Source organism: Peromyscus maniculatus, chromosome X (assembly GCF_049852395.1).
Source record: "Peromyscus maniculatus bairdii isolate BWxNUB_F1_BW_parent chromosome X, HU_Pman_BW_mat_3.1, whole genome shotgun sequence".
NCBI lineage: Eukaryota > Metazoa > Chordata > Mammalia > Rodentia > Cricetidae > Peromyscus > Peromyscus maniculatus.
Window position 1 is genome coordinate 84099865 of NC_134875.1, and position 12745 is coordinate 84112609.

The following is a 12745-nucleotide window of genomic DNA, read 5'->3' on the forward strand; positions in this document are numbered from 1 at the left end:
TCATTTTATTTAACAAATTTATTAAACATATTGTTACATGCCACTCATGAGGCTAGACCCTCAAGAGAATAGATCATTAAGAGTCCTCTTATGAACAGACTACTGAGGGGACAAATTTGGCAACATGTTACACACTTAATAAAAAACTCTAAAACTGGGAACCTAGGAGGGAGGAGCCATTCTAACTTATGGCTGCATAGAATTAACAATTAGCCAGTTATGGGGGCATGTTGAGGATGACGACCCAGGATATCCTCGGGACAGGTATTTCAGGGAAAAAGCACTCCAGAGGTACTGAAGAGTAAATGCTAACATATTGGAGTGTAAGAAAGATGGACATGGGAGCCCCCACCCCCGTTTGCACAAAGATCATTCTCCCTTGCGTGGGCGTCCCCTTTTGCGTTTGGGTTTCTTTAATGGCATGCCTTCGGCAGGAGGAACAGGTTGCTCTGATGATGTGGGCTCATCAGGAGGATTAGGCTCTGCAGAGGCACTTGGCAGGCTGGCCCGATCCTGTGAGGCAACCCTACGATGTTTCCTACTCCTACGTGACTTAGGAGGTGCCATACATATAAACCTATTTTTTCTCTTCTTTCTCTGTTGGGCCAGCACAACTGCAGCCTTTCTCTCCTTGGCCTTTTCAGCTGTAACATTTTGCTCGAGCTCTGGCTCCAGCTCCGGCTCTGGCTCCAGCTCCGGCTCTGGCTCCCGCTCGGGTTGGGGCTCCTGCTCTGGCTTAGGCTCTGGGGTAGGCTCCAGCTCCTGCTCGAACTCAGACTCTGAGAGAGGCTCCTCCTCAGGTTCCTGATCCAGGTCAGGCATGGGCACAAGTTCCTCCTCAGGGTCAGACTCGGGTTCCCACTGGGGCTGGGGCTCCCGCTGGGGCTGGGGCTCCTGCTGGGGCTCCTGCTGGGGCTGGGGCTCCTGCTGGGGCTGGGGCTCCTGCTGGGGCTGGGGCTCCTGCTGGGGCTGGGGCTCCTGCTGGGGCTGGGGCTCCGGCTCTGGTGGTGGTTTGTTGGAACTTTCACCAAGATCCCCTGTTTCAGAATCATCATCAAGTGAAATGGGCTCAGAATCAATACATTCAACCACCTCTTTTTGGGGCACAGGCAGTTGGCGCTCATCACTAGAATCAATTCTTATCTTCTCAGAATCCCTCAAACGGGGATTGCCATCTTCTTCATCATCGATAACAATTACTGACTTCTGAGTGCCGCCGGTGTCCCCAGTGTCCCCATTGTCGGAAGACTCATCAGAAGACGACTCATCAGAAGACGACTCATCAGAAGACGACTCGTCAGAAGAGGACTCGTCAGAAGAGGACTCGTCAGAAGAGGACTCATCTGAAATTCAAGGGACATCTATAAATACACTCCTAGCCACTCTGTAAAAACAGACATCAGCAGGTTATTGAGCACAAATTCAACTGAAACTGGTTGAGTGCTTGGACATTCTGAATCACAGTTAAAAATCATAGCTGTAGATTGTTTTCCCTCTATTTTGTATTTTACTAAGAGCAATGACAGATAAAGTAGCAATGAAGTATTATGCCCACTTTAAAATCACATTGTCAGCCATTCGGTGGTGTTGCACACCTTTAATCCCAGCACTCGGGAGTTGGAGGCCAGCCCGGTCTACAGAACAAAGTCCAGGACAGGCACCAAAACTACATAGAAAAACCTTGTCTTGAAAAACAAACAAAACATGACACTGTCTAAACAGCAACCTGCTGAGTTGTTCCTAAACAAACCTGCTGCCTTGTGATCCATAGCAAAATAAAGGCAATGCATCAATACCGTGGTATTTCACTTCTAACAAGTTACAAGTCCTCTAGCTTAGAAAACTTCTTTAGTCATTCTGGCCTGGCTGGACTTTTGGTGCTCTCTACCTTATACAATAGTATACAGAGTCGATAGTAGGTGGCACCTCCCCACTCCCCGTCTCCAAGCTGGAAAGAAAATGAAGCCATGCTCTTTCTTACCCTCTCCTCTTCCTTGTCATTCCTACCTATAAAGGATGGAAAGAGGAAGAGGGAGGAGCAGAGCCTAGGCAGATAGAACTCTACCCAAGCCTAAAGCAGCAGGAAGAGTTGCAACTGTGTTAGGAAACAGACCAAGGTATAGAAAGCCAGCAGACTGACATCCAGCCCATGATGGAAATAGAAATGGTGGCACTGGCTACAAAGTCGTCAAAGAGTGTGTCCCATGTGACAGAGCTTTAGAGCTCAGCTCCTTAAGCGAAGAGGATACTTGCCTTCACTGCTTATTTCACAGATCTTAGCTCTCTTTTCCTCACGGGCAGAGTCAGAATCAGAGTTAATCACCACACAGCTAAGTAAAAAGGCGGGGGAAAAAAAACAAAAGAAAATATGAGCACAATATCCTTCCCTTTAGGGCATTTTCCATACTTTCTACAATAAGCAGGATTACTTGTTAAGTTTTGGTTGATTCCTACACCAACTCTGTTCCCCTTCATTGGAACTACAACCTTTCAATTATTCCTAATTTCTCCATACCCCATTCCCCTTTCTTACAACCTTCCCAAAGGAAGCATCTATCCACTACTAAGAGGAAACTGGACCTTGTCAGAGTATATGTACTCAAATAGTTTTGGACCTTATCATTCTTCGTCAACTTTGAGATGAATTTGTGTAAGAGTAGAAAGAGAGCCATAGAGAAAGGTTCTGACTCCTTGGCAACTTGACACAAACATACCACTGTCATAACCTTGCCTTTCTTGTTCATCACCAAGATCACACATTAATAAACATTACAATATGAACATTACAAAATTTAAAAGCCCCAGTCTTTGAAATTCCAAACACTCAAAATTCAATCTCTTTAAAATATCTAAGCCTGGCGGTGGTGTATGCCTTTAATCCCAGCACTCGTGAGGCAGAGCCAGGTGAATCTCTGTGAGTTCAAGGCCAGCCTGGGCTACCAAGTGAGTTCCAGGAAAGGTGCAAAGCTACACAGAGAAACCCTGTCTCGAAAAAACCAAAAAAAAAAAAAAAATCTAGTCTTTTTTAAAATCCAAAGTCTTTGTAAAATTCCAAAATCTCTTTAAAAGTTCAAAGTCTCTCAACTATAGGCTTCAGTAAAATCAAAACTATATTAAGCACTTTCTTACTTCAAGAGGGAAGAACCAGGGCACAGTCACAATCTGAACAAAGCAAAACCAAACTCCCAACTGTAAATAATTCAATGTCTGATGTCTGGGAACCAGTCATGATCTTCTAAGCTCCTCCCAATTGCCACTTCTCTGGCTCTACCCACTACAGCCCACACAGATTCCAAAATGCTGAGGTCTCTAGCTGCAGCTGGGACGTCCTTTCACCAATAGCCTCTCCTGGGCTCTCTTCAGGGAATTCAGCCCTACCACACAGTGCCAAGTCTCAGATGCTCTCCATGACACCTTCATGATTTCAAAACCAGTACCACCTGGGTGACGACTCTTACACTACTAGGTTCTGCTGCCAGCACGAGGCCACAGCAACTTGGCCATCTCTGGAGCACCACTTCTGAGAAAGCACTTCACAGATTTCACCTCAACGATGGTGATCTCTTCTTAATCAATGCTCATTTCTCAGCCCTCGATGCCCAGCAACAATTATCCCAGCAAAGCAAACATTTCCCTTTAGTGGTTCTGGTATCTTGTTAATCACACCAACTTTTCAGTCCCAGCTGACCAGAACCACAGATTCTTAACTCAAAATATGCAACAGCTCCAATAAATAGAGTCTTGAAGTGATTTCCAATCTTCCCTCTGGAACTTCATAAACCATGCCTCCATCATCTGCATCTCTCAACACTCTTATCTTCCAAGTCCCCATAGGACAGCTCACCAAGCTTTGAACACTCAATGGGTTTTCTAGTCCCAAAGGTCCAAAGTACTTTCACAATCCACCCCCCAAAATGACATGGTCAAGTCTGTCATAGCAATGCCCTCTCCTGGCACCAATTTCTGTCTTATTTAGGGTTACTATTGCTGTGATGAAATACAATGACCAAAGCAACTTGGTGAGGAAAGAATTTATTTGTCTTACACTTCCACATCACCGTTCATCAAGGAAAGAAGTCAGGACAGGAACTCAAACGGGCAATAACCTGGAGGCAGGAGCTGATGCAGAGGCCATGGAGGAGTGTTGCTTACTGGCTTGTTCCCCATTGCTTTCTCAACCTGCTTTCTTATAGAACCTATGACCACCAGGTCAGGAGTGTCTTCACCTACAATGGGCTGGGCCCTCCCACATCAATCACTAAGAAAAGCCCTACAGACTTGTCTGCTGCCCAATCTTATGGAGGCATTTTCTCAATTGAGGTTCCCTCCTTTCAAATGATTCTAGCCTATGACATAAAACTAGCTAGCACACACTCTGTGGCCCAAGATACACTGGAACTCAGAAATTCTGCCTCAGCCTTCCGAGGGCTAGGATTATAGCCACAAACCCCCTGTATGATATACTTAAAAAAAAAAAAAACATCATTGTGTGTGTGTGTGGGGGGGGGTAATAGTGTGTGTAGATGTGCATGTGCCAAAGAATACATGTGGAGATCATAGGACAACTTTACGAAGTCAATTCTCTCCTTTCACCTTTACATGGATTCTGGCAATCAAACAAGTCATCAAGCTTGTGTGGCAAGCACCTTTACCCAGTGATCCATCTCCTGGACATAAAAACACTTTTATGATGAAAGAAACACTCCAAAAACTTGTTACTGTATTTTCCTATATCCACTATAAATACCAAAGCTAATCTTCTGTGCATGATCTCTTTCAAGCTGCCATGCTGATGGGCCTTTGCTATCCTATTTCTACTCTAGCCTTAAAGAATCTTTCTTCTAGGGTGGGTGTGGTGGCACATGTCTTCAATTCCAGCACTCAGGAGGCTGAGGCAGGTAGATCTCTGTGAGTTCAGGGCCAGCCTGGTCTAGAGTGAGTTCCGGGTCAGGGCTACTTAGAGAGGCCCTGTCTCAAAAAAAAAAAAAAAAAAAGTCTTGTCTTCTATGGGCTGGAGAAATGGCTCAGCAGTTAAGAACACTTGCCCTTTTTAAATAAATTGTTTTATGTATATGAGTGTTTAGCCTGCATGTATGGCTATACACACTATGTGCATGCAGTGCATTTGGAATCTAGAAGAGGGCATCAGGTCCTCTGGGACTGGAGCTACAGACAGTTGTGAGCCGCCATGTAGGGCCCGGGAATTAAACCTCGGACCTCTGGAAGATCAGCCAGGGCTCTTAACCACCATCTCCAGCCCCACACTTGCTGCTCTTGCAGAGAACCCTGGTTTTGTCCGCAGCACCCATGTGGCAACTTATAACTGGTTGTACTTCTGGTGCCAGGGGGTCCAATACCCTCTTCTAGCCTTCATGAGCACTGGGCACACATAAAGCAAGCAAATGCTTATACACATAAAATAAAGATAACTAAGTATTTTCTTTAAAGAGTATTCTTGCTGGGCATGTTGACACATGTCTTTTAACTCCAGAACTCAAAAGACAGAGGCAGGTGGATCTCTGTTAGTTCGAGGCCAACCTGGCCTACAAAGAGAGTTATGAGACAACCAGGAATACATAAAGACTATCTAAAAACAAAACAGGCTTTTCTTAATTTCTAGCATATAGTCATCTTTTGGTTCTCACCTCATTTCTATGCATTCCTTACTCACTTCTTTTCCCACAACTTACTGGGCCAGATTACTAAAGGCTCTAAATGATAGGCTAAACACCTTGATTTTTGTATGACGAGCTATTTGAATTGGACATCAATACAATCACAGTACACTTAGCATATTCACCTAGAGGCAGGACACAGACTAGATCACAGAAGACAAGATCAGGCAAAAGATGCACATTTTGACTGATGGAGACTAGAAAATCATGGCTCAAAGACATTTTGAAAAACAAACAAAGTGACTATGATGGTGCATGCCTATAATCCTAGCACTTTAGAAGCAGAGACCACAAGTTCAAAGCTAACCTTATCTATATAGCGAGTTCCAGGTCAGCCAGGGCTACATAGTGAGACCCTGTCTCAAGAAGAAAAAAAAAAGCCAAAACTATAAATAAATAAAAGCAACAACTGAACAGTTAAACAATGGCCTAAGATAAGAATCAGATACTTTAAAACTGATTATAAGCCGGTGGTGGTGGCACTTGCCTTTAATCCTAGCACTCGGGAGGCAGAGCCAGGCCGATCTCTGTGAGTTCGAGGCCAGCCTGGGCTACCAAATGAGTTCCAGGACAGGCTCCAAAGATACACAGAGAAACCCTGTCTCAAAAAACCGGAAAAAAAAAATTATGAAGTCGAACAACCCTTGTGATCCTGTCAGTACCATACAGTGTTTGTTCTCAGAGAAAATATGACGTTTACTCTTAAATCTTTTTGCCCAGAACATTGAGTGCTTCCTTTTAAAAAAAAAAAAAAAAAGTCACATCTCAACAATTCGCCTTACCTGGACTTTTTCTCTGGCAATTCAGGCACAACTAAATCAAGGAAAGAAAAAGCATTAGGAAGCATGATAGAACCTAGTAGCTCATGTATAAATCAGACCTAGGAAAATGTACATTTCTCTAAAACTGGGAACATAGGTCAGTGGTAGAACACTTGCCTAGCACAAGGAAGAGATAAAAGAATTTATATCCCTCTAAAAAGACTGAAAGGAAATGAAAGAAGACCCAGGAAACAAAAAAGGGTAAACAACACATAAAGAAAACATGAAGAACTGCTCTTGACAGCAGGGAAATGAACTTCATTTCAACAACCCAGAGAGCACATTAGAGGGGGTAAACCTAGGACCAGATCAAGTCAAGTGTCCCAAATCTCGTTTCAGTCCTCTCTAAAGACGCTTGATGGGCATTACTGTTGAAAGAGGGCTCTACTCACAGGCCTCACAGTCCTCGCCGCTGCTTGTATCCATGTTAGGACTGTCACTGGAAAAAAAAAAGAAGTTTTTAAAGTGAGGGCTACCAACGACACAGGCCATAAAATATCAAAACTCTCCAATAAATGCTGACAATAAGCAGCTTCTGAAACGCAAGGTCAGAAGATGCTTTAAGAGCTTACATTGTATCCAGGTTGGTCTAAACAGCAAAGCCTTATCTCAAAACCAAAATAATAATAATAATAATGTATTAGCTTAGATCCTGTACTGGCTTTAAATCCCATGTAATGGAACAAGACCTTGAAGTTTTTATCCTGTCTGCCCCTCTTGAGGACTGGGATTATAGCAGCATGCCTGCCATGCTCAACTTTATGCAATGATGGTGACTGAAGCCAGTTTCATGCATGCTAAGCAAATTCTCTTCCAACTGAGCTAGACCCCAGCCCCCATATGCACTTCTTTTAAAAGATTTTGATTTAAATTGTATCTGTCTTGTCTGCCTATGCATGTTGACTGCCAGTACCTGTTGTGACCAGAGAGATCAGAACCTTCTAGAGCTTCTACAACCTTCTACAGTTACAGGTGGTTGTGAACCACCGAACATGAGTTTTGGTAACCAAATTTGGGGTCTCTGAAAAAGCAACAGACACTTTTAACTGCTACGCCATCCCTTCAAGTGTCTCACGGCTTTAATCACAGCACCCAGGAGGCAGAGGCAGATGGATCTCTGAATTCGAGGCCAGCTTGGTCTACAGAGTGAGATCCAGGAGAGGCACCAAAACTACAGAGAAATCCTGCCTCGAAAAACTAAAGATTAAACACACACATACAACTGTCATCAAATGTATGTACAGATTTCAGAAATATGGAGATGTTTCAGAATTGAACAGTGAGATATTTTAACTCACTCAGACCTCTAACTATGCTAGTAACAGTCTGCTGAAAGTCTAGACTCACCTAGATTTCCATAAAACATGCTCTTGAGCAGCCGTTATAAAAGAACTGTTTCGGGTTGGAGAGATGGCTCAGTGGTTAAGAACACTGGCTGCTATTCTAGAGGACCCAGGTTCAATTCCCAGCACCCACATGACAGCTCACAACTGTCTATAACTACAGTTCCAGGAAATCTGACACCTTTACACCAATGCATATAAAATAAAAATTAAATTTAAAAAAAGAACTGTTTCTTTCATAGGGCTACTGTAAAAACGTAAACCAGAAAATAGCTGTCCTCTTTCTTTACTTCAAGTCTGTCCATCACATTTTCTTAATCACAATTCACTGTAATTGCTTATATACATGTTTCAATCTGCTACCATAAATGGTAAGCAACACTAGGACTTGAAGTATTATGTGTTTAATTACAAAGTCAAAATAACTGATGCATGAATGAATATCAAGAAGTGATTCTAGCCAAGCGGTGGTGTCGCACGCCTTTAATCCCAGCAATCAGGAGGCAGAGGCAGGTGGATCTCTGTGAGTTCGAGGCCAGCCTGGTCTCCAAAGCAAGTTCCAGGAAAGGCGCAAAGCTACACAGAGAAACCCATCTCAAAAAAGAAAACAAAACAAAAACAAAAACAAGAAGTGATTCTAAAATCAGGTGGCTCTTGTATATAACCTTAACACTTGGGATGCTAAAGGAGGACTGTCACAAGTTCCAGGCCAGCCTTACATATACTGAGAGTTCCAGGCCACTTTTAGCTCTAGAATGAGACTAAAAAAATTTAGAAGTGATTTTTTTTAAAAAAGTGATTAAGGCCAGATGGCAGCACACACCTTTAATCCCAAGCACTCAGGAGGCAGAGCCAGGCAGATCTTTGTGAGTTCCAGACCAGCCTGGTCTACAGAGTGAGCTCCAGGACAGGTACCAAAACTACACAGAGAAACCCTGTCTCAAAAAAAAAAAAAAGATTTAAAAAAAGTCTAAAAAATTTAAAAGTGATTCCCCTTTTACTAATAATCTTCTAATCTTCGTCACAAACCTCAAGGTTTCAAAGATTATTTTCAAGGTTTTAAATTTTTTATTGATGTTTAACCAGCAGGGCAGCATAGGGGTACATGCCAACCACCCCTGATCCCTGCCAGGCACCTCCTGCTCTTGCACAGGTCCCCTCTAGCTGGGCGCTCCTGCCCTACCCCCACCCACTGCTCCAACTCTTCCCTGGCACCGCCCGCCATTCCCACCCCACCCTGACCCGGCCCACAGCTCCCGCCCTCCATTCCGACTGCTGCCCTCTGCCCCTAGCAGGCACAGCCCACTCTTGCTCAGGTTCCCGCTAGCCTGCCCCCACCGCTGCTCCGACTCCTCCCTGGCACTGCCCGCCATTCCCACCCCGCCCAGAACCCCGCCTACAGCCCCACCCAACTGCTCCACCCTTCGCCCCGCCTACCGCCCCCACTCCTGGATGCAGCCCCGCCCTCTACCTTGCCTAGCTCCCATTCCCGGAAGTGGCCCCGCCCCGGAAGTGGCCCCGCCCTGCCTTGCCTAGCTCCCGTTCCGGAAGTGGCCCCGCCCCCTGCCTTGCCTCGCTCCCACTCCCGGAAGCCGCCCCGCCCTCCGCTCCCACTCCCAGAACCACCCCCCAAAAGGAATGCCCAACTCTTACTCCTCAGCTTCTCATTGGCTGCGCAGGCAGGGGCCTCAGGCTTTTCTAACTTACCAAAGAGATCTTGCTCCTGTCCCCGCCCACCGGCCTCGTGGAAAGTTCTAGAAAAAAAAAAAAAATCTGGCACTTTGCCCTTCTCGCTCCTCCTCGAAGCTTCCATCAATGAGACTTGGACCCTGGCCCCCTCCCCTTCGGCTAGGCCACTAGTTCAATATCCAGACCCTCAGAACTCTCCCCTCAGCCCGACACCCGTTTCGCGTACCCGACTCGGCCTCAGCGTATCGGCTGGGCCCCCCAGAACCGCGACCCGTACCCACTTGGGACATCTCCAAGTGGCTGTGCCGCCATGGCACTATGGCGCTGGCGCCAGGTCCGAGGACACTAAAGACTAAACCCGGGCCAAGCCACCGTTGTCGCACCGGTCCCAGACCGGCCAACCTCCTCCTCCTCCCCCACCCGGACACTATGGCGCCTGTTTGGAACCCCAAATGCCCTCTCGAGGTCCCTCTCACTGTTCGGAGCCTCCATCCTTCCGCTCCGAAACTTTTCCTCAAACCCCCCAAGGGGTTTCGGTCGGGTCTCCCCACCACCCCCGACCCCCGTATCACAACTGGACTTTAACGGAGCTTTCCTCCGTCCTCCCGTTGGGCAGTGCCAGGGACCACCTCAGCTACATCCCCACCACCCACCACCCACCCAGAACTTTCGCTGAGGGGAAAACAGTCGAGTGGGATCTCAGTCCCCAAACCCCCACATTCACACACAGTGGGGTTTTAAATTAAATGTACTACACTTAAGTGAGACCACTGCCCGCCTTAGCCCACCGTTTGCGTACCTGCTCTTGCGGTGTCTGGCACAGGTCGGAGCCACCACCCGCTCCTCCGCTCCCGAGCGGACAAAATGGACGGGGGCACGGGTACAGCGCCTTTTACGGGGTACAGCCCCAAGGCAAGATGGGAGCTGACGTATTGCCGCCTTTGATGTACCCACCTATCACGGGTGACTACATAGCCGATTTGAATTTTGTAACTGACTCCGTGACACGAGCTTCCGTGATACCAGCTTCCGGAATCCGGGAATCCAGGTATCGCTCCCGAGATACCGCTTTTCACGGAGTGCGCCAGGTTCAGCCTGCAACCCACGGCCAATTCTCAAACAACCACCGCCCCCATTTTGTTTTTGAGATCTGGTCTATGTAGCCCAGGCTGGCTTGCCTTTGCCTTTGGAGTGCTGGAACTACAAACACGTAGCCACCATGCCTGGGTTTTTTTTTTCTTTGTTTTGTTTTTTTGCTCCTCCCCCGACCTCCAAAGGGTTTCTCTGTGTAACAGTCCTGGCTTTTCTGGAACTCTTTGTGAACTAGGCTGGTCTCCAACTCACAGAGATCCGCCTGCTTCTGCCTCCCGAATGCTGGGATTAAAGGCGCCTACCACCGCCGCCACCCGGCTGCCAGAATCTTTTAAAAGTTCACCTACCTGGTGTTTCAACTGCTCCGAGCACTGGCAGAGAGGATCATCTAGTCTCCTCAGTAACACCAATGGGGAGCAACACAAAAACTTATAGCAACACTGAACTGTGGTGCTGGCGTCCATAATTGTTAGACCCTGGAGAAAAAAAAAAAGCAGTACACTTTAACCTTTCTTGTACCCACTCCAAACGCACCAAGAAAAACAAGAAATGATTTTTATACTTTACCATTCTCTGGAAGACACCTATATTGGACAAACAAAAGAAACATCCCATGCATTTGCTCGTCTAGGCATTGTACCAGGTGTTTTGTTGTATACCTTTAATTCCAGCCAATGGAAGGCAGAGGCAGGCAGATCTCTGCTGAGTTCGAGGCCAGCCTGATCTCCATAGTGAGTCCAGAACGACCACAGTGATACCGTCTTGAAAAAAAAAAAACAAACAAAATACATGAGGTGCTGGATAGATGGCTGGTTCCGTGGTTAAGAGCACTATTCTTGCAGAAGATCTGGGTTCAATTCTTAGCCCCCATACAGTGGCTCACAAACATCCATAACTCCAATTCCAGAGAATCTGAGGCTCTCTTCTGACCTCCTCAGGCACCAGGCACACACGTGGTACACAGACATACATGCAAGCAAAACCTCATACATGTAAAGAAATCTAATAAAAAATAAAATAAAATATAAAAAAAATACATATATAAGCCAGGAACAAAGGCACTGACTGGTACGTCACCCTAGTCACAACTACTCAGGAAGCTGAGGCCAAAGAATCCTTTGAGCCTGGGAACCCAGGAGCCCACCTGGACAACAAAAGGAAAACTCTTGTCTGTAAACAATTAAAAATTCAATGTGAGGGCCTGGGAAGATGGTTCAGCAAGTAAAATGCTTGCTGGACAAGCATGAACATAGAGCACAGCCACCTCTTTAATGTCAGTAAGTGCAGATGGGGCCAGGTAGGTAAGAGAGATGTAAGGTGGAAATAGCTAGAAATAAAATGGAGAATCACAGAGAGAATACAACTGACATACATACACTATACACCAAGTTTTAAAAAATAATGTAGGGCTAGAGAGAGGCTCAGCTAGCTGTAAAGAGCACTGGCTGTTCCTCCAGAGGACCCGGGCTCGAATCCCAGCACCCACAGGGCTGCTCACAATCATCTGTAACTCCAAATCCAGGGGATCCACTTTGGGCTTCTGTCAGCACCACAAACATGCAGGTTATGGACACGTATGCAAACACCCATACACATAAAAAGAAATATTAAAATGCAATGTTACATTTCTTAAGAGGCTGAACAACTAGAAAGTGGCATAGCTAGAACTCAATTGTAACAGTACTAGTTCCAAAATGCACTATAAATAAGTGAACAACTAGATAAGCTTCTTGAACTAATAAGAGTAATAGTAACTTTCTCCTCCACAAAAATGGAGATTCCTTGATTATGTGGATTAGAAGTATAGGTTAAGAGCCTAAATGGTTAAGTATAAGTAACACAATTCAAGCATTATAGTACACACCTATACTCCCAGGTTCAAGGCCAGTCTGAGCAATGTTGTGAAACTGCCTTAAAACAAAAAACTTCAAATAAAAAACAAAAAACTGCCTTCAAAACAAAAAACTTCAAATAAAAGTTAGGATTCAAACTAAATCTTTATAAACAGTTCAGCCAGGTACGGCGGCACATACCTGTAAATCCAGGTCAGGAAGGAAAAATTTGAAGCCAGCCAGGGTTATGCAGTGAAATCCTGTCAAAAACAAAAAAACCCAGCAGGACAAGG

The 12745-nt window shown here is 45.6% G+C and overlaps 1 protein-coding gene across 6 annotated transcripts; it reads right to left on the reverse strand.

Annotated features, from left to right (window-relative positions):
* On the reverse strand, positions 1-12745 carry Gcna (germ cell nuclear acidic peptidase). Of its 6 annotated transcripts, XM_042268984.2 has the most exons (8): positions 12654-12745; positions 11280-11381; positions 10968-11096; positions 9547-9593; positions 6889-6935; positions 6458-6488; positions 2254-2330; positions 225-1343 (listed from the first exon to the last, which is right to left on the reverse strand). In XM_042268984.2, exons 3-8 carry the CDS (start codon positions 11082-11084, stop codon positions 370-372), a joined length of 1293 nt encoding a protein of 430 aa, XP_042124918.2. In that variant the 5' UTR covers positions 11085-11096; positions 11280-11381; positions 12654-12745; the 3' UTR covers positions 225-369. The 6 variants fall into 6 exon arrangements, with proteins under 6 accessions (XP_076419001.1, XP_042124918.2, XP_076419000.1 ...); XM_076562885.1 differs by lacking the exon at positions 12654-12745 and having other exon boundaries at positions 225-1283; positions 11280-11560; XM_076562884.1 differs by lacking the exon at positions 12654-12745 and having other exon boundaries at positions 11280-11560.

Bases quoted from the DNA above. Each gene is read 5' to 3' on its own strand.
- Gcna (XM_076562884.1), bottom strand. From the start codon at position 11,411: ATGTATTTTGTTTGTTTTTTTTTTTTCAAGACGGTATCACTGTGGTCG. The intron at 6,489-6,888 runs GTGAGTAGAGCC...TCCTTGATTTAG, and splicing joins CGGCGAGGACTGTGAGGCCT to TTGTGCCTGAATTGCCAGAG. The intron at 2,331-6,457 runs GTAAGGCGAATT...CTTTTTACTTAG, and splicing joins TTGCCAGAGAAAAAGTCCAG to CTGTGTGGTGATTAACTCTG.